At 37.7% G+C, this 22,286-nt stretch overlaps 1 protein-coding gene across 2 annotated transcripts in view; it reads right to left on the reverse strand.

Moving 5' to 3' along the window:
• Positions 1–21,941, reverse strand: part of LOC115433441 (WSC domain-containing protein 1-like) — a 38,105-nt gene extending 16,164 nt beyond the window's left edge. Inside the window, exons 1-3 of one of the 2 annotated variants that reach the window (XM_030154863.1) lie at positions 21,688–21,941; positions 19,742–20,358; positions 5,091–5,205 (exon numbers count right to left, since the gene is read on the reverse strand). In XM_030154863.1, the coding sequence (XP_030010723.1) occupies positions 5,091–5,205; positions 19,742–20,138 (512 nt within the window). In that variant the 5' untranslated portion in view covers positions 20,139–20,358; positions 21,688–21,941. Of the gene's footprint in view, positions 1–5,090; positions 5,206–19,741; positions 20,371–21,687 lie in introns of both variants that reach the window. The other variant, XM_030154862.1, reaches the window with a different exon arrangement.
• Between the last annotated feature and the right edge of the window lie 345 nt (positions 21,942–22,286).

Raw genomic sequence — 22,286 nt, forward strand, 5'->3', positions numbered from 1 at the left:
TTATATCTTTACATTCCAAAGCACAACCTGTTTTCATCCACTGTTTCATACAGAGCAGTGTTTTTTATTCTTTATCTGAAATAGATTCATTACATTACGATGACTCCTGATCTTTTCGTTACTTTTGATTGATTGATGTATTTATTTCTATTATGAATGTCAAAAAAGAAGAAAAATAAATAAACAAAACATTTAAACAAAAGACATAAGATGTACAATAAATATTTGAAAATGAGTAAGAAAAACTATAACTGAACTTTTCCTTGTTTATAAACAGTTTGTAGGGCCGCATACAATTAGAAAAATATTATACTTTTTTTAATGCAGTAACTCTGGTATGGTAGTACTAGTATTAATAAAAAAAAAAAAATAACAGGACTTTTAGATGAAAGATTTGATTGTAAACTGATTAAGACCGAGATCCTCCATGTGATTTTTACCAACATGATTATCATTAGTGCAATATAATTCAAAGTAAACGTCCTTATATCAGACTTCATGTGTGAGATGTATTGTGCTCCATGCATGTTTGTTAATATAAGTTGTAATCTACCTCTATTATGATGCTGAAGCAGTATCCTGTGCAGCTCTAGTAGTTTTGTTTGTCTATATCACTGCTAAAATAATTATTTTAACAGAAATGTCATGTTTATTTTTTATTCTTGCAAATCCATGTAGTAGTATTTCTTCAAATAAAATCTGGTAGTCACTTACGAGCTTGTGTCAAGGATAAAAATAATAATAATATAGATAAATCTGTGTGTGTCGGTTAAACATAATATTCACTCCACTTTCAACACTTTGTTTTTTCTCATTTCTCATCTTAAGTGTTATTGTCTGATTTCTGTCTCTGAAAGTGTGTGTGTCTAAATACCAAAGTGAAATTAATGAACTTGACAGGAACACAACATTTGCAAAATAAGCAATGAATGGATTCTATCCAGTGAAACACATTGTATGAAACTGTTTAGGAAGTGTTGCATTTGTAGAAAGTTACATTTTTCTTTAACCCATAAAGACTCAGAGATACTTCTATGTCAGTTCCCAAATGGATTTTTCTCTGTATTTAACCTTTCTTAAGTGATTTATCACCATTTGTTATAATATTATCCTCTGTATTTCTCATTTTTTCAGTGAAAATCAGGTATTTTCCTATATTTAATTCACTGATCGTGTAGATGTTCATAAAAGCTCAGATTAAAGGTAAGAGTTATTATATCAGAAACGAAGAAAATCGCAGAAAAAGTTACTTTTTCAGCAAATCTATCATTAACTGAACATAAACCAAGTGTCTCCATCCACTGTCATTGATCCAACTAAATTGGTTTTACTGGTGATACTGTAGAACAGGGGTTTCAAACATGTGGCCCAGGGGCCAAATGCGGCCCGCCAAAGGTTCCAGTGCGGCCCGTGGCATGAATTTGCAAAGTGCAAAAATTCCATAGTCAAGGCTGTCGAATTTTAATTTAGAGTTCAGCTTTATTCAGTTATTTTAGTTCAGGTTCCACATACACACCAATATGATCTACAGTAAAATAAAAGCATAAAAACCTACAAAAAATAGTGACTCAATATTTTCTTCGCCGTTTGATGTGAAAAAAATAATATAACATTATATCTATAAATAATGACAACTTCAAATTTTTTGTCTTTGTTTTCGTGCAAAAAATAACATTAAATTATGAAGATATTAACATTTACAAACTATCCTGTAACAGTAAAATGTGAGTAACCTGAACAAATATGAACAACCGAAAATGTCTAAAGAAAATTAAGCCCAGTTTTAACAATTTTCTGCCTGTTACTAAGTGTTTAGTGTTTTTGTAGATCCGATCATTAATGCACACGTATAAATGATAAGTTGAGGCATAATATTGTTAAAATTGCACTTATTTTTCTTAAGAAATTTCAGTTTTTTCAGGTTATTCATGGGGTTTTTTGCACTAAAACATAAACTAAAATTTGGAGTTGTCATTATTTATAGGTTATTATGCTATTATTTTACTGGTCCGGCCCACTTGAGATCAAATCAGGTGAATGTGGCCCCTGAAAGAAATTGAATTTGAGACCTCTGTTGTAGAAGATGACGGTGTTTCCACGGTAACTACGGAGCCTCTGAATGTTCAAATGGGTCATATCTGATGACCATGAAAAGATGACAAACTGCATTTTACGCCAATAATTCAAATGTATTGATAAGATTAGTGGATCAACAGGAAGTAAACATTTTAGATCAGTGGATGTTTGGGTTAAACATCGTAAACATGAGGTTAAAGTTTGTAATAAATACCATTTGCAACATAATTCAGAATAAACGACATTATATCAGACTCCATGTGTACGATGCATCACGGTCCATTCATGTTTGTTGGTTTCAGCGTGACATGTGAATTTACCTTCACTGACATGTTTATCCTTTGATGAGACCGCTGCACTACGGTGATGACTATGCTGAAACAGTATCTTATTCATTAGTACATCACTGCACACACACACACACACACACACACACACACACACACACACCTCATCCCTCAGGATATGAGTTAACATTTCAAACTTATCATTTAACTCAAACTTGATGGCGTTCTGTCTCCACCCAGCTGCGTCCCCTGTGATATTTGTCAGTGCTTCTTCCCCTGCACTCATCCAGCGCTGCCTCTTTCACCTCTGATCTGTACTTTACATATCAAGGCTTATGTGACTCATCCCTCCTCGTCGTCTTTATCCTCCCTCCTTGGGAAAGACTGAGACCTCATCAAAATTGACCTTTTCATATATGTCCTTTGAAGCCTCCTCATAAATTGCTTTGACTTTTTACTTTTGCTCATCTCGGTAATTGGCCCGCTCAGGTAACGAGCGAGGCTGCTTTCCATGTGGATGGGTGGGTAAGGGGGTTGAAGCGGGGGATGGAGGGGGATGGGGGGGGGGGGGGGGGGGGGGGGGGCTCAGTGGGTTTGAGATGTGAATGCCTAGTCTCATCTCAGTCTGACTGCATCCATCTGTCCTCTGCTGTTGAGTTTGGGTGACACTGTCTTCTCAAGATAATTCAGACTGCACATTCTGTCTGTTATCAAGATATTTTAAGAAGTTTTAAAGTCAGATGAAATATAAGAAATGCCACTTATGGTTTGGGACAGTTTTGGTCATGTATTTACTTTAACCCTTCAACAGACCTAAAGAGTAGCCACTAACTAAAATCATCTACTGATCTAAAATATTTAAAAGACTGATATTTTGCGTTTTTAAATGGAATTATGCATTTTAAAACATTTCCCTGTGGTCTACATAAACTGTAAATGCTCTGCTTGGGTCTGAAATCTTCATTAATTCAACTCCACAGGTCCATCTTCAACCCTATTTCTGAGGAATGACACCAGAAAGGTCGTTCTGAGTGCTGGCCCTTTAAATGCAAATGAGCCACTTCATGCCCCACCCCCTCCAGGTTGTTGGCTGTGCCGCTCTGTCCCGTTCAACCACTTGTGTTTGTTAATACAACCAACAACTGAACATTTTAGGTAATCGGCTCCAAGTTTTGACATATTTTCAGTTTTTACTACAACTGCTGCTGCTGACAAACAATTATGTCGTAGTCGGAAAAATGTTTGTTGTATGTCTTGACCTTATATGTGCAAATGTCGTGACGTAACTAGTTATAAAATGTAACATTGTGAAAATGTAAAATTAAGCAGGAATTAAAACAGGTTGTAGAAATCCACTTGATTTTTTCCAAAATGAACATAAAAATAGCTTTGCAGTGCCTGGAGGGTTCAAATTCAAACTTTATGAACTATTAGGGTCCAAATACACAAATAAATGAACCAAAGACTAATAAAAGTGGGTTTAGCAAAATATGACCCCTTTGATCCATCCATCCCATCAATACATGTAAATAATTGGTGTAAATGCAGTTTGTCATCTTTTTATTGTCAGCAGATATGACCCATTTAGAAACACTGTAGTTTCATGATTCAATCATTTTTAACCAAAAGAAGCACTGTTTTCAGTCCTTTTAAGACTTATTGTGACTGATAATTATAATTATGGCTGTGATATTGCACACCATAATAGCGTGAAAATTGTATGTTCTCACAGTTCTACACCACAGTGGAACACACAGCATGAAAATCAGGAGTCTTTAGTTAAAAGGCTGAGAATTATATCTTAAAATGCAGCTGCATCCATCAAATTCTGTCTCGGTTTGTCTTTTTCAGACAGAAACAGTTTAAAAATCTGTACTTTTCCATGCCATCACTAGATACAGACCCATGCATCTACTTTGAGCCTTATAGCTGCAAACTCAGTGTGAGTGTTATTGTGTCTATTGTCCTGATCTGCAAACATGATGCATAAATGATTTAGAAGAGGTGCTTCAATGAGATTTTAGACTACAGGGCTCAAAGCGGTTTCATAAAGCCTTCCTCTACGTGTCCTATTATGTCAAGATTGATTGAAGACATTTTATGAAGTGCAGCATGTTATTTTAATCCATTTTGTAGTTGAATCTTATCCATATCGCATTTAATGTTATACATTGTCATTCATAATTATTATTTTTTCTGTTTTGATTGTTACTTTTTACTCTGACTTCTAATGCGTAGATGTTATTTTGAGATTTTAAGCAGCAGTGACAGAAAAAAAGTCTCAAAAGAGGATTGATTGAGATAATTTTACTACAAATTCAGGTCTTTTTATTTATCAGAGATGCGCGTAAACCCTGGTAAAGCTCAAAGAAATCCACCTGCCTCTGTATCTAGTCTCGTATCAACCTGATCAGATATTTTCTACCACAGCAAAGCACATCTCCAACCTCTGATTTATTCAGCAACTGCTGTAGTCAGCTCATTAAGCTTCCTAACTCATCCACACCTCCCTCCTTCCTTCTTCTGCAACAGATCAAGCCTTCTGTCCTGGCCTGCTCTGCGCGCTCCCCTCGCTCACCCCCTCATCTTTTACTGTCATCCAGCCACCTGGCTCTCCTTTGGCGTGAACACAGGAGGCATTCATGAAGGAGACTGAGATCCAAAGCGTTTACTCAAACAGCAGGCCTTCTGTGGTCCCTTCAGAGGGGCCCGCCGCGAATGCATTACCTTTCTGAGCAGGTGTCTTGACACAGAGAACTGGTCATTTTGCGCAGGTCATAAAGCATGGTTCCGCCCAGAGCTTGATCACTGGCGTTGTGCAGAAAGCAGCCCATGTACGTTCCTGCAAAACAGTCAAAACAAAGCAGATTTTCAGGTCGAAACACTGCTTGTGTTTGTCGCCCAGCAAGTGTCCTGACATAATCAATGGCAATTTTACAAAGTGTACATGTAGATTGATCTGTCAATGAATCAATAGTGAGACAATTAACTGAGCAAAGCAGATAATCAGTTGAAAATCGTTGCTTATTACACAAAAACAAATACACCTGCAGCTTTATGTCTTAATTTAATACCTCGGATGAAACAAGCAATGCATTTTTGTTCTATATAATGGATAAGAGTTTTACAGCTTTACTTAAAAAAACACAAACAAACATTTCCAGTCTAATCTGAAGGTAGATATTAGATATTATTTAGATATGGTTTGACCAATTTAAGACATATTCATGGTAGGGAAATTAAGTGGTTTCATGGAGATTTTTCTTTGTTTTAGGGAAAATATTAAATCATTCAATCTCAAGAGGCAGGAATAGAACTCAGAAAACTAGGCAATTGCTAAAAATATTATAAAACTACTATCATGCTGTAAGTTTGTTTTGGATCAAGTATTAACAAGTGGTGCCAGGCACAACAAACCCCGCCCCTCGCATGTATTGTAGCTTATTTTGGCATCGATTCAGCTGATGTCATCAGGTCTATGCGTGTGCTGATGTCAGCATATCAATTGCCTCTGTATATGTGCCAAGTTTGAAGTAAATTGAAACAAAATCGATGTTTTTATAGGTGTGAAATTTCGCCCATTGTAAAAAAAGATTTTAAAAAATTCATTAAAAATTTGGACTTTGACCTACTTTTCCCAAAATGTAACCACATCTATTATGGGTCACTGGGAATCTATAAACCTGATTTGGTATGAATTCAACCAATAGTTTTGCTGCTACAGACATTTGAAATTTCACCCATTATAAGTAAATGGGAAAAAAAAGATTTTAAAAAAATTCATAAAAAATTTGAACTTTGACCTATTTTTCCCAAAATGTAATGACATCTATTCTGGATCACTGGCCAATAGTTTTGCTGCTAGAGTGTTAACAATCAAACAAAGAAAGAAACAAACTGAACCAAAGCAATTATCTCCCTTTCGGGGGTGCAGGGCAAAAATGCTGTCCATTAAAAAAATATCTGAAAAATAATTCTGTTTCTAATCAAGAAAATTATTAATGTAAAAAAGCCCAAACTTTTACTTTCCTGGATCTTGGGAAATATTGTTCGTATCAGCATTGACAGGTTAAGAACATTCCCTCGCAGCCTCTATAATAAACTTGCACAAACCAGATAAAACCCAGAATCTGGCCCTAAAATATTCATGCCTGATGCCTTTTGTCTCTGTGCCGTCTCCATGTGCTGCATCTCCTATCAAAAGTTGCATTCATATGTATGAGCACAAAGCCCACACCCATAATTTCCATAATCGGCCGTAAATGGATGTTGACACACTTCTCTTCTCGCTAACTTGATTTGGACATAAACCAGTCCTCCTCTGTCTTAACGCTGGCACTGGAAGTGTCCTCAGTGATGCCAAAGCTGTGTCATCAGTTACTCACAATAATTACACACACAGGCATAATGTCAAACTAATGCATTGCGTTCGACTTGGTCTAATTTATCATCCGGTGATTATTCTTATTTTTTTATTGTTGAGCAATTTGGGTGACAATATGTAAACCTATTTACTCTCACTGGAATAAAAATGATGCCTGTGGAAAGAAGGATGTAACGCATAATAGTCTACGACAGACTATTATGATGTGCTGACAAGATTAAGGCTGTATATAAAATGTCACCCAAATTCACTGTTTGATGTTATCCTTGTCTTTGCTTCAGTGCTACATCAAACTCAAAGCTTTCAGCCGAGCTCACGCATTAAAGTGCTCTTTTATAAATACCAGCCACTGTATGCAGGGCAGCATATGCATTTCTTTTGTGAGCAGACATCATTTTCATCTTGCCCCAGGGGTCGGAGACAATTATATTTTCCAGTTTCTAGTTATATGCTGGATGCTTTCATACATTCAGAAAGTGCTTGTTGTGAACGGTTAGAGCCATTTTGGAGAACATGTCGACAATTCATCAGCAGTTTAGTTTTAAGGTTTATTTTATGAACCCTAGTGTTCATTTCTATTCATAGATATTTTAAAGGTCTGAAGGACACAGAAGACAGCATTCTGATGTTTACAACCGGAATAAAAATAGACTGATGCCGAGTGGACAAAACAAGGATTTGAAGAAGTGTTGGAGAAGATGCACGCTATGAAGACTGAGGAGACGGAGCTCAAATAGGGATGGGAACCGAGAACTGATAGAGCAATTCCTTGAAATTATTGGTCTGTTTGTTTAATGATTCCACTTATCGGTTCTGCAACATCATCACATGAAATGCATCCTCATGTCATTTCCTCATTTTGGTTGAATAAGTATGGTTGTGGGTGGGACCTTTCTGTGTGGAGTTTGCATGTTCTCCCCGTGTCTGCGTGGGTTCTCTTCGGGTACTCCCACCATCCAAAGACATGCCCTGATAGGTTAATTGGTTAATCAAAATTACCCATAGGTGTGAATGTGAGCGTGATTGTTTTTTTGTCTCTATATGTCAGCCCTGTGATGAACTGGTGACTCGTCCAGGTTGAACCCCACCTTTGCCCATTAGTACCTGGAATAGACTCCAGTGACCCCCACGACCCTAGTGAGAATAAAGCGGGTTCAGATGATGAATGAATGAAAGAAAGTATGGTTGTATTTCACCTGTAAAGACGACACTAGGGCCATTGACAACAGTTGCAGAGCTTCTGTTTCGACAAATGGGGGAAATATCTCCAACATGTACAAACATCTAACTACAGCCTTCAATTAAACTGCATCAATGTAACTGTTAGAAAAATTTAATATTAGACAATATCCTGTAAATACCAGGTGTCCAGAGCACGAGTCACGTATGGGTTATGATGACATACGGTATTTTGCAAGAATGCCCAGACATATCCACTCAGGATATGTCTACCATTTCTTTGCTATCTGCTTGTTTTGTTCCAATTTGGGACCAAAGCGTACTTGTTGTCCATCCAGTTTGGGACCAGAGTGGGCTGCTGCCCTTGAGGAGATCAGGCCATAATGTGGGTGGGAGAAGAGTACAAACGCGGTCACTGAACCCATGCATCACCGTGTTTTGAATACCCAAGCCAATGGTGAACTTGATTAACGTCATTACATTTGTACACTTGGTCCAATGGTTGTAATATTCATGTTCTTTCATAAGATCTTAAACTTCCTGTTGTTAGTCAGTCAACTGCTGCATCTCGCTGTATGTACTTGACTCCTTGCAAGTAAAATCTTCTGATTTCAGAATCCAGTGACTCCATCTTTTGTCTCAGCGTGTATCACAGAATTTTTCTATCAACTTGGTCCTTCGAGCCGGATCCCAACATCCCTTCCTTTGATTCCATCTTTGATTGGCTGCTTAGCGAAGGGGGCGGTGACTCTAGAGGCAGAGCCTACAGCAAGGCATCCTCTGTTGGTTCTATCGATACTATTATTGTTAGCATCATTTCACTGTGTCAACCTGCTTTCACTATTGTTTATGAATAATTTCCATGTCCTAGAATTACATTTAGATGACGTCCAGGCTTAGAGGCTTCAACAGGTAGATCTAACATTCCTTTAAATACACCTTTAGAACCCTCCATGAGGCTTGTTCAAATCAAATGCAAAATGTCAGTGCATATTTGACATAAAGGAGTTAAATTGTACTACAGTTTATTCCCCGATCCAACGAGAATCAATTGGGAATCGATAGAGAATTCGATTGATATGTGATATCGATAATGCAGCCGGAAACACAACATTCTTATCAACTTCCATCCCTAGCAGCAAAGTGCACAGACAAGATGGAAGCGAGCAATGGACTGTGAAATCTCTGGCAGGCCAAGCATCACTGTATCGAATTTGTGATTCAATCAGTGTGTGATGTCCTCTGAAGCCGGTCCAACCTCTTGTGCAGAGACGAGGTTGACTCACCAGCCGCCACTTGTGCCTCAGGAGGAAAACTGAGGAACACCAGCAGCTGTGGCCTTAAACCACCAAGACAGAGGCTGCCAAAATGTGTGGCATCTCCAGAGACATCACCCAAGGTGGAACACCCCCACCCCACCCCCCCACCCCCAGTGGGGCAGGACGCTGCTTTAATCAAAGTGAAGGAGAAGCCCCGGGCAGACGCAGCCGAGGGTTAATGGAGGGAAGAAGCTGAAACCCTCAGACTTCATAGAAATGACGGCGCAAGACAGATGGCTGCACTGGAGCTGATTCTTCCCTGCAGGATTGGACGGAGGAGGCCCAGTATGAGGACATGTGCCACTGCCATGGGTAACATGTGCAGTGTCTGTGTCCAGTTAAGTGGACTGAAGAGGCTCCATAATGCTTCTGCAGGGTATTAAGTTTCCTTAGTAGCTCAGATAAGAAGGAACACAGCAGAGAGGGAAAGAAACAGGGTGAGAGGATCACCTCAACAGTGTTTACTGCTGGAGAAAACAACCTCAAAAACATGGAATCCAAATGAACCACCTGCCAAACTGGAATCAAAAAGTTTTATTATTGGGTAAATTTCAGGATTATATTCTTATATCTCTTAGTACCACAATCTAACAAGTGGTGCCAGGCACAACAAACCCCGCCCCTCGCACGTATTGTAGCTTATTTTGGCATCGATCCAGCTGATGTCATCAGGTCTATATATGTGTGTGGTGATGTCAGCAAATCAATTGCCTCTATATATGTGCCAAGTTTGAGGTAAATTGAAAAAAAATTGATGTTTTTATAGACATTTGAAATTTCACTCATAAGTAAATGGGAAAAAAAAAAGATTTGAAAAATTCACTAAAAAAATTTAACTTTGACCTACTTTCCCAAAATGTAGTCAGATCTATTCTGGGTCACTGGCAATCTATAAACCCAATTTGGTATGAATTCAACCGATAGTTTTGCTGCTAGAGTGTTAACAAACAAACCAAATCGAAAACAATATCCCTTCGAGGGGCGGGGTAAGAACACTGTTAATATCTGGAAGTGATATTAAAAAAAACACCACAGTTGAACATGACTGAAAAGTAGTTTTAGTGTAGTGTAGATGGCTTTGCTAGTCTGTGGAAGAATATATATTGTATTGGTATCAACTATAGATGTGAGTTATATAAAAATCATAATTAGATTGTCATATATAGTGTAAATCACAGGGAAGGTTGTATATAATTATAAATTATAGCTATAGTTAATTGTATTTATATGGGTTTATATTTACCACATATGCAGTGGATTATGAACCAATGCGTTTCCCACTTCCCAAAACATAACAAATCTATAATATTGTGTTTTACTTCTGCAAAGCATGTATGTAACAGTAAGCAGGACAGAAAAAATATTAACTCCTACAGGTTCAATTGAACTTGATAGCCTAGCAACATTAATGCAACCCTGTAAAAATATTGTATTTACTGTGGTATTGAGCCCATTTATAGATATACATAGGGAAGTAGAGTGAAACAATAAAGATGTAAATATTATCCAGTCGCTGCATGCACTTACATTTATTTACTGATATTTTGCTCTAAAATCACAGTAAAAGGGTTTATTATTATAATGTGTCACTGCTTTGAGTGTGAAAATGCCAATGTGTTGCAAAAACATCAAACTCAACAGCTGAAACAGACACCCACTGTAGTGAAATCACTGAAAAATAACACTAAATACATCTATGATTATATGGAATGGTTTGGATTGAATTGGTATCGTGTCTGCATCAGCTTCATACTTTCCAAACCAGCTGAAACTTCGCTGGAGAATCAACAAAACTTCCAAAAACAAATTAAAACCTGCCGAAAAACCGAACGCAGCAAGTTTGACTCCTACTGCGACGCCCACCGTAACATTTCTTACTTCTGATCCCCTTGTAAATCTCTGGGCGTGTAAAACTTCTGATAAGTGTTTTACATATCAAGGAATTTGGAACTTATCCCTGCAAGGTATAAAGTTTCCAGCAGGAGGCACAAAGTCAGACTCCGTTCCTCCTTTTATTCTAAACTGTTTGAATAGTTTCTGAATGTCTAAAACTGGAAACTTCCCACCAGGCTGTGTGATGGTGAACTGGTACAAGCGACTGTACAAATACAACCCACCAGTGAACCAATATATACTGAACGCAAAGTACAATAATACCAAAAATATGGAATAATGATGGGCTTTTATCTCACGGTGTTATTTCATTTTTCATGCAGTGAGTTTCTGTTTGACAGCTCATACATCCGCTTTGATTTGATGCTGCACCATTAGATCTTTTCTGTCGAGCTGTGTAGTTTTAAGGTGGTTTCGATGCGTGGAGTCTACAATTCTGCTTTTTTGCTCTACAGGAACCTTAGGACTGCTGGAGAAAGTCCTGTCTTTATATTTCTGTTCATCCTGCAGAACCTAAGGCTGGTTTAGCTCTTAAAGCGGGGTTTTAAGGGTCTATTTTAGCTCCTGTTTCATGGTTTCAGGCCAGTTTAGCTCCGATGTTAGTGACTATTTCAGCTGCGATGGTTCTATGGCTAATAAGTCCCTCTCAGTTTTTCTTTTAATATAATTACAGATTTTCACATATTTACTTGCATATATTTAGTATATTTAGTTTAGTATATTATAAGTTATATTACTATTATATTAGATTACATATATTTGAAAATAGTCAAGGAAATTTAGGTTGATTATAATTGATTATAAACATTACTACAGAGATGCCATTTATATTTAGTATTCATGACAGTGATTCACAACTAAATCAAAATCTATAAAGTCTATTCCCTTTATTTTCTTTGTGTATATTTGTATTATTCTACACCAGGGTCTTATTTTCTAATATCATCCCTCTGTACATTATATAAATGCTTATTGCTGTTTTTCTTAATCGTTGGTTCGGACGCTAATTAGCATTTTAGTGACAATCTGCCCTATTTACATCTGCTGTTGTTTCAGTACAGACATTTGTTAATCTGCACAGTCACTACCAAATAAAGTAACAAAATTATTTCTTTAAATTATGTCCAGTTTATGCAAAACTTGGGCTCCCCTTGGAAAATAGCATATATGGGTTTTTCATGTGGGTTTTTTGCACTATGGAAAGGATGTGAATAAACTTTTTGTAGGATACAGAAAAAGGTATTATCAGTGACTTTAATATACATTATGCACTTATACATTTATTGCCTATTGAATTGTGATCACTTTGCTTTGTGTGTTTGCGTGCATACGCGCGTGTTTGTGTGTTTGTTTGTTTGTTAGCAAGATAACTCAAAAAGTTATGGATGGATTTTCATGAAATTTTCAGGAAATGTTGCTACTGGCACAAGGAAGAAATGATTAAATTTTGGTGGTATTGCGGGGGGGGGGGGGGGGCGTGATGAAGTAAACTCTAACACAGAAGCTAAACTGTTGAGATATTTTCTAATCTTACTCCGGTACCAGTAGAGCTTTTCATTGGGATGATGTTCATGTCTTGGCATTATTTTCTTTTTAGGTACACTCATTGTGTAAACCATAAATCAGCTGCTAAAACAAAGACTTATTAGTCTTTAAAAATAGAGCAAAGCAACAAAAATGGGCCAACAATAAAGTCCAGTCTTTACTCAAGGGTCTATATGTAATATTTCTACATTTGAATATTTAAAAAATGACCTAAAATTCTCATTATTGTTTAGAATTAAGATCTGTGACGTTCTGCTAAAGATGCCTGTGTATTCGATTGTAGATATATGAACTGAATTTATGTACAGGGATGGGCCAGGGGATTTATTTGACCACTAGAGGGAGTAGTGAGTCACTCCACCGGCCAAGGTCAAGTTGAGGACGAGAACCAGTAAGAAACAACTGTCAGAGTCCACGAAAAGAAGTGATAAAAATAGAGTAATTGTTTTCACCACTGGACACAGCTCTAAATGAAAAGAATAAAGTTTGATGCTTAAATGGCAGCATTTCTTCTACGTAGGTGAGTTTGATTTTGAGGTTTATGATGGTGTAAAGATATTATGGGATGTTATTGTCTTTGCTAAGTTTCCATTTGTTGATTCACGGTTCAGAATAAACTGTGACAGTTCTGACCTTGTTGGGACGATTCCTAACAGTTCTTTAGTGCAAGACAAACTTTGGAGAAAACAGAAGTGAATTGTGGTTTTACTGTGGCTGTAACAGTGCTATAATGTAAACTATCAGCTGGTGCTGCATGCGAAGATTATGAGAGTGTTATTTTGATTGACTGTTAAAATAAGCGTTTGTGAATTTTAGATGGAAGAAGAAAACTCAATGATAATATAAATATAGTTGTGTCAGCAATGAGCTTTATGCTTTATTCAGTGACTGACACAGTCTGTGATTATATAGCATTGACTCATTGGTAGTTTTGGTCCTAAGTGTGTTCTGGTACCAGACTGACCCCTACTGCTCAGAGTTTGGAATATCAACACTACATAGAACCATTTAATCCTATATGCAAATATATTCAGTGCAATTTTCAAAGTGAAATATTAAAATCTTCAGCCTTTCTGTACAAATTTCTAGCTTAAGCATCCACCACACAGCAAAGCAATGCCGGGAAATGATGAAGAAGCTTAAACAGGATTATAAAAAGATTAAAGAAAATAATAACCAAAGTGGGTCTGATCGAAAAATAATCTCGCGGTACAAGATCCTGGACGTTCTCATTGTCCACAGACTGGCATATGCTGTAAATCAGTTTGAACTGTGAATGGGCTTAACCTAAATACAGACAATATGAATAGCCTGCATGAGGTCATGAATATGAGCACAAATGTCAACCACTTACTTCCTGACAAAGACCTTCAGCCTGGCTCTATATGTGCCACAGTAGACCTGGGTAATTTAATTGTGTATCCAGGGTAATACTTCTTAAAAAAGAACCACTGCCAGATCTCTATTATTGAAACTGATTTCATCCCTGCCTTGAACATTTGTCATCTGTATTACCCTACTTAGTGACTGAACGGTTATGCAGTGTCTGTTTATAAAAAAGATTAAGAGCTCTTGTAGGGTGCTTCTCAAAAATGAGCTGGAGAAACAAATGTTCCACTGGAGGTAATTCTATTGTATTCATCATTTCAACAAAATGGCAAAAGCAGTGCCAGACACTATTAAACAACAGAGTAAATCTCAGAGGAGATTTGCAAGTGCATGTAATGGCAAAGACTCCTTAAGAGAGTACAAGCAGGGATTAAATCATTTTAATCTTGATAATTACTAATTTATTTTCTAGAAACTACTTTGGTGGCGGCCTGCTTTTTCCCCTCTGGTTTTAAGGGGATCAGTGAACACGAAGGCCTATCTACAAGATCTGACGCATCCAGACGTAAAATCCCATATAAATGTATAATGAAGCTCTTCTAAATGTACCGAGGTCAAGGTTATCTGACTACGAACGCACGGCGAAGCACGTTGTAAGTGAGTGGGTTTCCGTTTTTTATAGCTGCAGGGCATCCCAGGTTAGTAAGCAAATCACAAAATAGAAAATAAACTTGTATGTTTGCTCCTTCATTTTTTATTCACAAGGAAAACCACAGCACCTTCACCAGGATGTTTCTATCTCCACATCCTACCTTCCACTGCTTTGTCTTAGATGAGGAGATAGAGTTAAAGCGAGGCAGCTTCTCACAGAGTTTTCAATGATATCTAACTCCAGTGCTGCAGATACAAACATACAGTACAAGGGCATTTAATAAACCAACATCAGGATGCACAGCAGCAGTCTCTTTGGTAACATCTCACTTAGTAAGAAAAATCTCCTCTTAAACTTTGAGGAAATATTGATGTTTATAAACTATATGGAAAAAAACACTGGGATACATCATGGCTACAGCTGTAAGATGTCCTGTTCATGTTGATTTAAGACATAAACAAAACATTTTTTTTTTTTTTTAGTAAGTGAGATGTGAAGAAAGTAGATGTGTTGGTTGTGGTAGAAAATTATTATTTACAGTGAGAATATGAAAAATGTTATAGAAAATTAGAGGTAGAACATTTAACATCATAGCCATGGATAAAAAAAATCGATTTTGAGAGAAATTAATTGAGTGATATTTTGCTTTTTTAAATGGAATTATGCATTTTAAAACATTTCCCTGTGGTCTCCATAAACTGTAAATGCTATGCTTGGGTCTGAATTCCTCATTAATTCAACTCCACAGGTCCATCTTCAACCCTATTTCTGAGTAATGACACCAGAAAGGTCGTTTTGAGCGCTGGCCCTTTAAATGCACGTGAGCCACTTCACGCCCCACCCCCTCCAGGCTGTTGACTGTGCTGCTCTGTCCCATTCAACCAACAACTGAACATTTTAGGTAATCGGCTCCAAGTTTGGACATATTTTCAGTTTTTATTACAACCACTGCTGCTGAAAAACAATTATGTCGTGCTCGGAGAAATGTTCGTTGGAAGTCTTGACCTTATATGTGCAAATGTCGTGATGTTACTCGTAATAGATGTAACAAATTAAGCAGGAATTAAAACGGGTTGTAGAAATCCACTCGATTTTTGCCAAAATTAATATGAAGCTACCTTTGCAGCACCTGGAGGGTTCAAATTCAAACTTTCTGAACTATACGGGTCCAAATACTCGAGTAAATGAACCAAAGACTGTTAAAAGTGGGTTTAGCAAAATATGACCCCTTTAAGTAAAAACCACCTCTGAGGCATTTTGGAAACAAAGATAACAATTTAAAGAAAACTAACCAATGCAACACAATGATATTTATCATTATATAAATCTATATTATGACCTTTGTTATTGTTTTGTAGCCCAGACCCCTGTTAGAAAAGAAACGCCTGAATTCAGTGTGTCCCAATACTTTTGGCCATATAGTGTATTAGTGACAGAAGAGTGTGAGAGGTTCAGTGTAAAACAGGCAAACTGAAAGTCAGTTTTGACATTTTTGTACTTTTTATGTCAGTTAATGTTAACTTTGTATGTTTGACTTCACATTAGTTTTGGATGAGATGAGAAAAATATCAGTTTATATCAGTATCTAGAAGGATAAATCATTGTTTTGTTGACGTATAAAGCTGAGTTTTGGTTCTTCAAAGTGGAGGCAGTTATGGTTTTAAACAGAACACGGCATATTTTATTATAATTATTGATTTCTAATTACATGAGTAAAATTAAATGAAAGAACAAAAAGAAATGAAACATATGTAAATGTCAAATATTGAAACCTAAAAGACAAAAGAAAATTTTAATAAAATATATCACAATATGTATTATAATACATGTATATCATTTAACGATAGTCACCATTTTCTCTTTAGTTGTACCTAAGATTTACAAATCAGTAATATGTGCATTTACATGATAAATAAGCAAGCAGATCAATATTTCATCACAGCAGAAGACAAATGTGCAATAAACAGTCAAACAATGGAAACCAAGATGAGAAATGTTGGTAAAATATGTAATTCCTGTCAGCCTAACCATCTGCTTTTGTATCAGATGAATAGATGATCAATAAAGTACTCATAACTATCTCACATAATCTGATTATGTAAGAATTAAGAGAACACAAAGGTACATAGTTAAATCTTAAAATCTAATCTTCAAACGTGTTAATGCTGAATATATTTGTATATTTTTTATATACAGCTTGGGAAATAACTGTGACAAACTTTTTAGACACCTGATTTTTTTTTCCTGCACTTGCTTTGTGATGTGGTGCCACTGTTATTTTTCTACCAAACACAAACGCTTCACTGCTGGTATATGTAGGAGACTTTTAAACTTGTGCTTTAGCAAATGTTTCACAACACCGTTCTTTATCCTGAACAATGGTGCTGTGTCTGAACTGTGGGCAGAAGTAAATCTGCAAACAAAATAACTCTGACATATTTTCACAAATTTCGCTCTCATTTCTGACAAAGGAAGAGCAAAACTTGCCATTTTATTACTTTTACTCCGTTAATTATATAGTTATTTGAAAAAGTAGAATACACTGCTTGTTAAATGATAAAACCACCTCATTTTGAGTCATAAACAGTCAGCATTCGTCATAAATGTGACTTATGAAACCATCAGCGTTTTCTTGTACAAATGTGAGGCAAAATACGTTAATGTTTTAGAAATATAATAAAGATATAATGAAAACAGAACACAAATGACCTCTTTTAACATATAAATTAAGCTTGTTTCCTACTGACAAGACACATAGAAACAGTAAATATCCAAGGAACAGAATATCAACAGGTCAGAATGTAAATGTACCGGATTTCACAGCTGGTCTAATAATTATTTCCAAAGCTGTGTGTATTATTAATTCTAGGTATAATTTAACATTTCTTGCCTGTTTCTCAAAAACAAATTGTCTAAACTTTTCACCTCCAAATGAGTCAATAAGCTTAGGTTTTCGCACGACAATGTGAGAAGATTCTGAGTGAATGTATCTCAAGTTTAAGAAAAGACAATAAGAGGACAATGACTCTGGAGGTAATTGACCATCACAGGGATTAATTTTGTCCATGTTTATATTATGGTTATAAAGGTGCAACTAACTATTTTTTTCATTCTTAATCTGCCCTTTATCTTCTCAAATATTTGATCAGCTGTTTGGTGTATAAAATAAAATGCCAAATAATGATGAAAAAGTCTTTCCAGAAACCCATAATGACATCATGACATGCTTGGTCCAGAACACAAATATGTTAAATTTCCGGTCACATAAACCAAAAATAATTAAAGTTTCAGATGTGAAAATAAGATAATTTTGACCATTTTATTGTTAAAAAAAATCACTCAAACCAATCATCACTTTAAGAAAGTTGCCAATTAATTTGATAGCTGACAACTTTAATCTATTTCTCAAGTGACTGTTGCAGCTCTAAATCTAGAATATGTAGAAATTCCTGGAAAAAACAATTAAATGTGCAAGTTTTTTTTTTATACTAAAACTATATATATGCCATCATCTGCGTATATTTTCAAGAAACAGACTATAACAGTTATTAAAATATAAGCTTGAAAAATCAAAATGGTTTGAAATGTAAACTTACTCCATTTATAATCCAATTAATTTGCACAGTAGTGTCAATTTATCATGTATTCCTATAGTATCAAAAGGAATAAACATTTTGTAAATTTGATGAGTTTCCTTTAGGTTATGTTTCAGTTTAGTTTATTAGTTTGTTCTTTTTCTGGGCTCGTAGGTCTTTGTTTTCTCCATTTACACCTCGTACTTACATATAGACATTCCTGTGTGTTCTTTATGATGCTTCTGTTGTTGAGGATGAATTTCTTCATTCATTCCATTTCCCTTTGTGCTTAAAAAAGATCTGACGGAATGATCTTGAATTACATGTTTGTCTGATGCTGATGAGTTGACTTTTACTATAGAGACGATTGTTCTGGAAATAGACGTTTGGCGATTGAGACAGAAGACATTGTACGTTGATGGGTTGTAAAATGTGTTTTTTGGGATTTGTGGAAGTGTGTGTCACAATTTGTCATGTGTCATGCGGTGTACGACACTCAAAGAAACCGACAATAGTGTGTAATGTATCAGAGGGTTCCCACTCTTTCCCTGAAAATAGTTTCCAGAACATTTTCAGCCGCTACAAAGACAAGTTATCCCGTCATACACTAATCCATTCCCCATGTCCCCCTCATTATTTGGAAGTGTTCTTTTTCTACAGCTGTAACTTGCATTTACCCAGATTGTTTCTATGTTTATTACTCAGACATTTAATTTGCAATCTATGGCTATAAAATAACTACAACAAATGTATCGTAGAATAAAACAAACACACCCACAGATTACTTCATTAGCCTGACAGACTGGAGTTACAGTGTTCAGCTGGGCAATTCCCAACTCAACTTTTTCTTCTCTTCTCTTTATTTATTTATTCATTTATTTATTTATTTAGACAGGGACAATGCACAATATACATTAACCTTAAAAAGGAGACATGTAGTGTGCCAGGTTGTAACACTAGTGCTAATTTCCACCTGTAGTCCCTGGGTAGGCTGATATTATCATTAAAAAAACAGACATAAATAAAAACTAAAACATACAAAAAGCAGTAAAAAATGCATTTCTGTAACTCCATCTATATATAAAAAAATTTATTCACATCCAACTCTTATTCGTCTTACTCTCTCTCCTGCACTTCCTCTAAAAATATTTATATATTTTCAGTAAATCATTGAAAAACTATTTCATTTATTTCATCTCAGTTTAGGCACACAAGGTCACAAGGCTGGGGAAGGATAAATCATTTTCCAGGATAACCTAACCGTTTCCAGGACATTTGACCTTTTTTCTCATGTTCCATATGTTTTTAAAGACTGGAAAATTGGTCAATCATCTTCCAGGTTTTCCAGGATGTGTGGGAACCCTGACATATGCCTATGCTTGTAGACTCATATTCTGGGCCTTTATTCTCCATCTCCTTTACTTTATTCCCCTGTCTCTCTTCTGTCTTAGTTGCTTTGTGAGTAAAGTGCGTGAACTGAGCTGCACAGCCTCAGTAGTTACCTTTGTGTCTGCCGTTCCTGTGTACTGAAGCTTTCTGCTCTGGACCTTCAGGCAGGAGACTGTGAAACCAGCGCCGATGCAAGTGTTGAACCCCGAGGCTCCGGGACGCCGGCCAGTGTCGCCCCGCCTTGGCCCCCCCTCCAGACGCAGCCTGAGCCTGAGCGGCGGCCCATCTGGAGCGTGCCCTCACGCCCAGGCCGGCGGTCCTGAAGGCGGTGGGTGGCGCTGCGAGAGACAGCAGAGGCGGCAGGCTGGCGAGGTTTGGCTGCGTTACTCGGATGCTGGAGCGCTGCAGAAGTAGGATGCTGCCCGCCATCAGATAGGCTATTCCCAGGCAGAGCAGCAGCATCTGGGCCCGCTTCAGGAGGCAGTGCAGTTTGTAGAGGACCACCACCATCCCCACAACGTTTACCGCCTCCAACCTCAGTGGAAGGCCATTTCACTGACGAGGAGGAACGAGGAGATGGATCAACTTAGAGCTTCATAATCTCAGAAACAGCCGGAGCATCTTGAGAAGAACCCTGCGTAGACTGTAGACTTTGCGCTTCATTGCCACAACTCCTCCTCCAGAAGGGGGTTTAATATCCAAGGATGTGGTCACTGAATCCAGGATGATCCTTCAGGAAAAGCTGAGGCACAAAAAAACACAGGCAGCTGGATTTAAAACAGTATTTCTTGATGTGTGAGCACTATCAAAGAGAAAAGGGGTGTACGCCTGGGGGATTAGACGCACAGCTCGTGTTGACATATGGGCTTGTTTCTGTCTTGCAGCATCTTGCAACACATCCCTCTGTGTCGGCTGCTTCATTGCTTTCATTCCAGTCATTTGTATTTAGCCGAAATTGTGTGTTCTGCAGTTCCTTGTAATTTAGTGGGGAAATGTATTGTAAAATTGGGAATTGAATGCTCTCCAATAAAACCACCAACCTTTAATAACGTGGCTCACAAAATAGATTGCCTTTCAATCCACGGATTCTTTTTAAACATTGCCAGTGTCAGATAATATTAATTCTAACACTGGCAATATCTGGCAGCTTAAAACAAATCTAAGACTCAGTTATCAGAGTCAAATGACATCATGTGATAAAGAACTGTCTGGAGAGCGCATTATGGGCGCTTATGAAATGGGGATTATCATCATAGCAGTATACAGAATATTCCTGTCCTCATCCGTGGAGAGATGAACAAGTGATGAGTAAAAAAAAAAAAAAAAAAAAAAAAACGTACAAAGATGAGTAGATCAGTGCGGCTAAATGTGACACAGAGGAAAAGATGATCTAAAACAGTTGCAGTTTTTATGCTGCTCTCAATCCTGATACTGGAACTGAAGATAAGAGCAGTGAAGTGGATCCCTGACCTGGTCTTAAGGGGGTTTTCTACCTGAGTTTGTGTCACACTGCCCCCCCACCACCACCCTCCACCCCCACCACCCTCCTCCTCTAAGTCCATAGATGCCTGTTCTTTCACTTCAGATGATCCACTAATGCCTCATTGCCATCACGCACCGTCATGCCCTTCAGCTCTACTTTTCATTTCAGGCCTCTTATGTTATTTCTTTGGAAACAGAGCCGACACAATGTACAGCCCCTACACCTACCACCACCACTACCACAACCCCCTCCCCAAAAAGTAGGGGTGCGGTGCTCCGGAGGATAGAAGCAACAGTTTGCACAATGATCAGTCCGAGTGCCCAAGTTATGTTGAACTCCAAATATTTACGCGTAAAATGACTTGAGCGTTGCGCAAAAATCACAATGCAATTCCCGAACACCTGCCTGTTGTTTAGTGAGGTTTATCAACACGGATGGATGGGAAGGTTTAAGGGAATAAACAGCGGGAGTAAACACGCATCACCTATTTAAGAAACCGAGGTCTTCCATCTTAAAAAAGCCCTCTCACTGTGCTTCCTCCATTTACAGTAGAGGATGTTTTATTATGCGGCTTACCTTTAGCGCAGGAGTGTTACGCACGGAATCCTCTTATCGTGCGATCACTTATCAGTTTATGGCAGGTTAAGATCTGTGTTTTCCCGCTTATTGTCCAGTGAAGGTCTGCTCAGATCTCAGCATTTCCCAGTGCTGGTGTTATATAAGCGGTCCTCCTCTCTCTCCCTCTCCTCTCGCTTCTCTCGGCAGCCTCTCCGTCGCTCTGAAAGGCTGGCACGGCGATATAAAGCACAAGCGAGTGTGTGTCTATGTGTGTGTGGTGTGAGGAGGTGATGGGGGAGGAGGGGGGAGGAGGAAGGAGAGAGAGAGAGAGAGGAGGGGTGGGGGGGTAGTCACTCTCATTTGCATTGGTGATCTGAGCGCGTCACAGCTCCTCCACTGTGCACAAAAAAAAAGAGGATCGTGTCCAGTGTCCACAGCTCGCGTCGGTTTTTACAGTAAAAGAAGCACCGTGGATTCACCTCTCATCCACCTCTCACGACTCTGGAACGTTTTGGACCACGATCTTGCCATAAATCACTTTGGAAATGTCCGAGAGGTGTGAGGAAAAAGGGTCACTTCTCAAAAACCAGCAGCTCTTTCTCTTTGAAGGACATTCC

The sequence above is a fragment of the Sphaeramia orbicularis genome, chromosome 14 (genome assembly GCF_902148855.1).
Source record: "Sphaeramia orbicularis chromosome 14, fSphaOr1.1, whole genome shotgun sequence".
NCBI lineage: Eukaryota > Metazoa > Chordata > Actinopteri > Kurtiformes > Apogonidae > Sphaeramia > Sphaeramia orbicularis.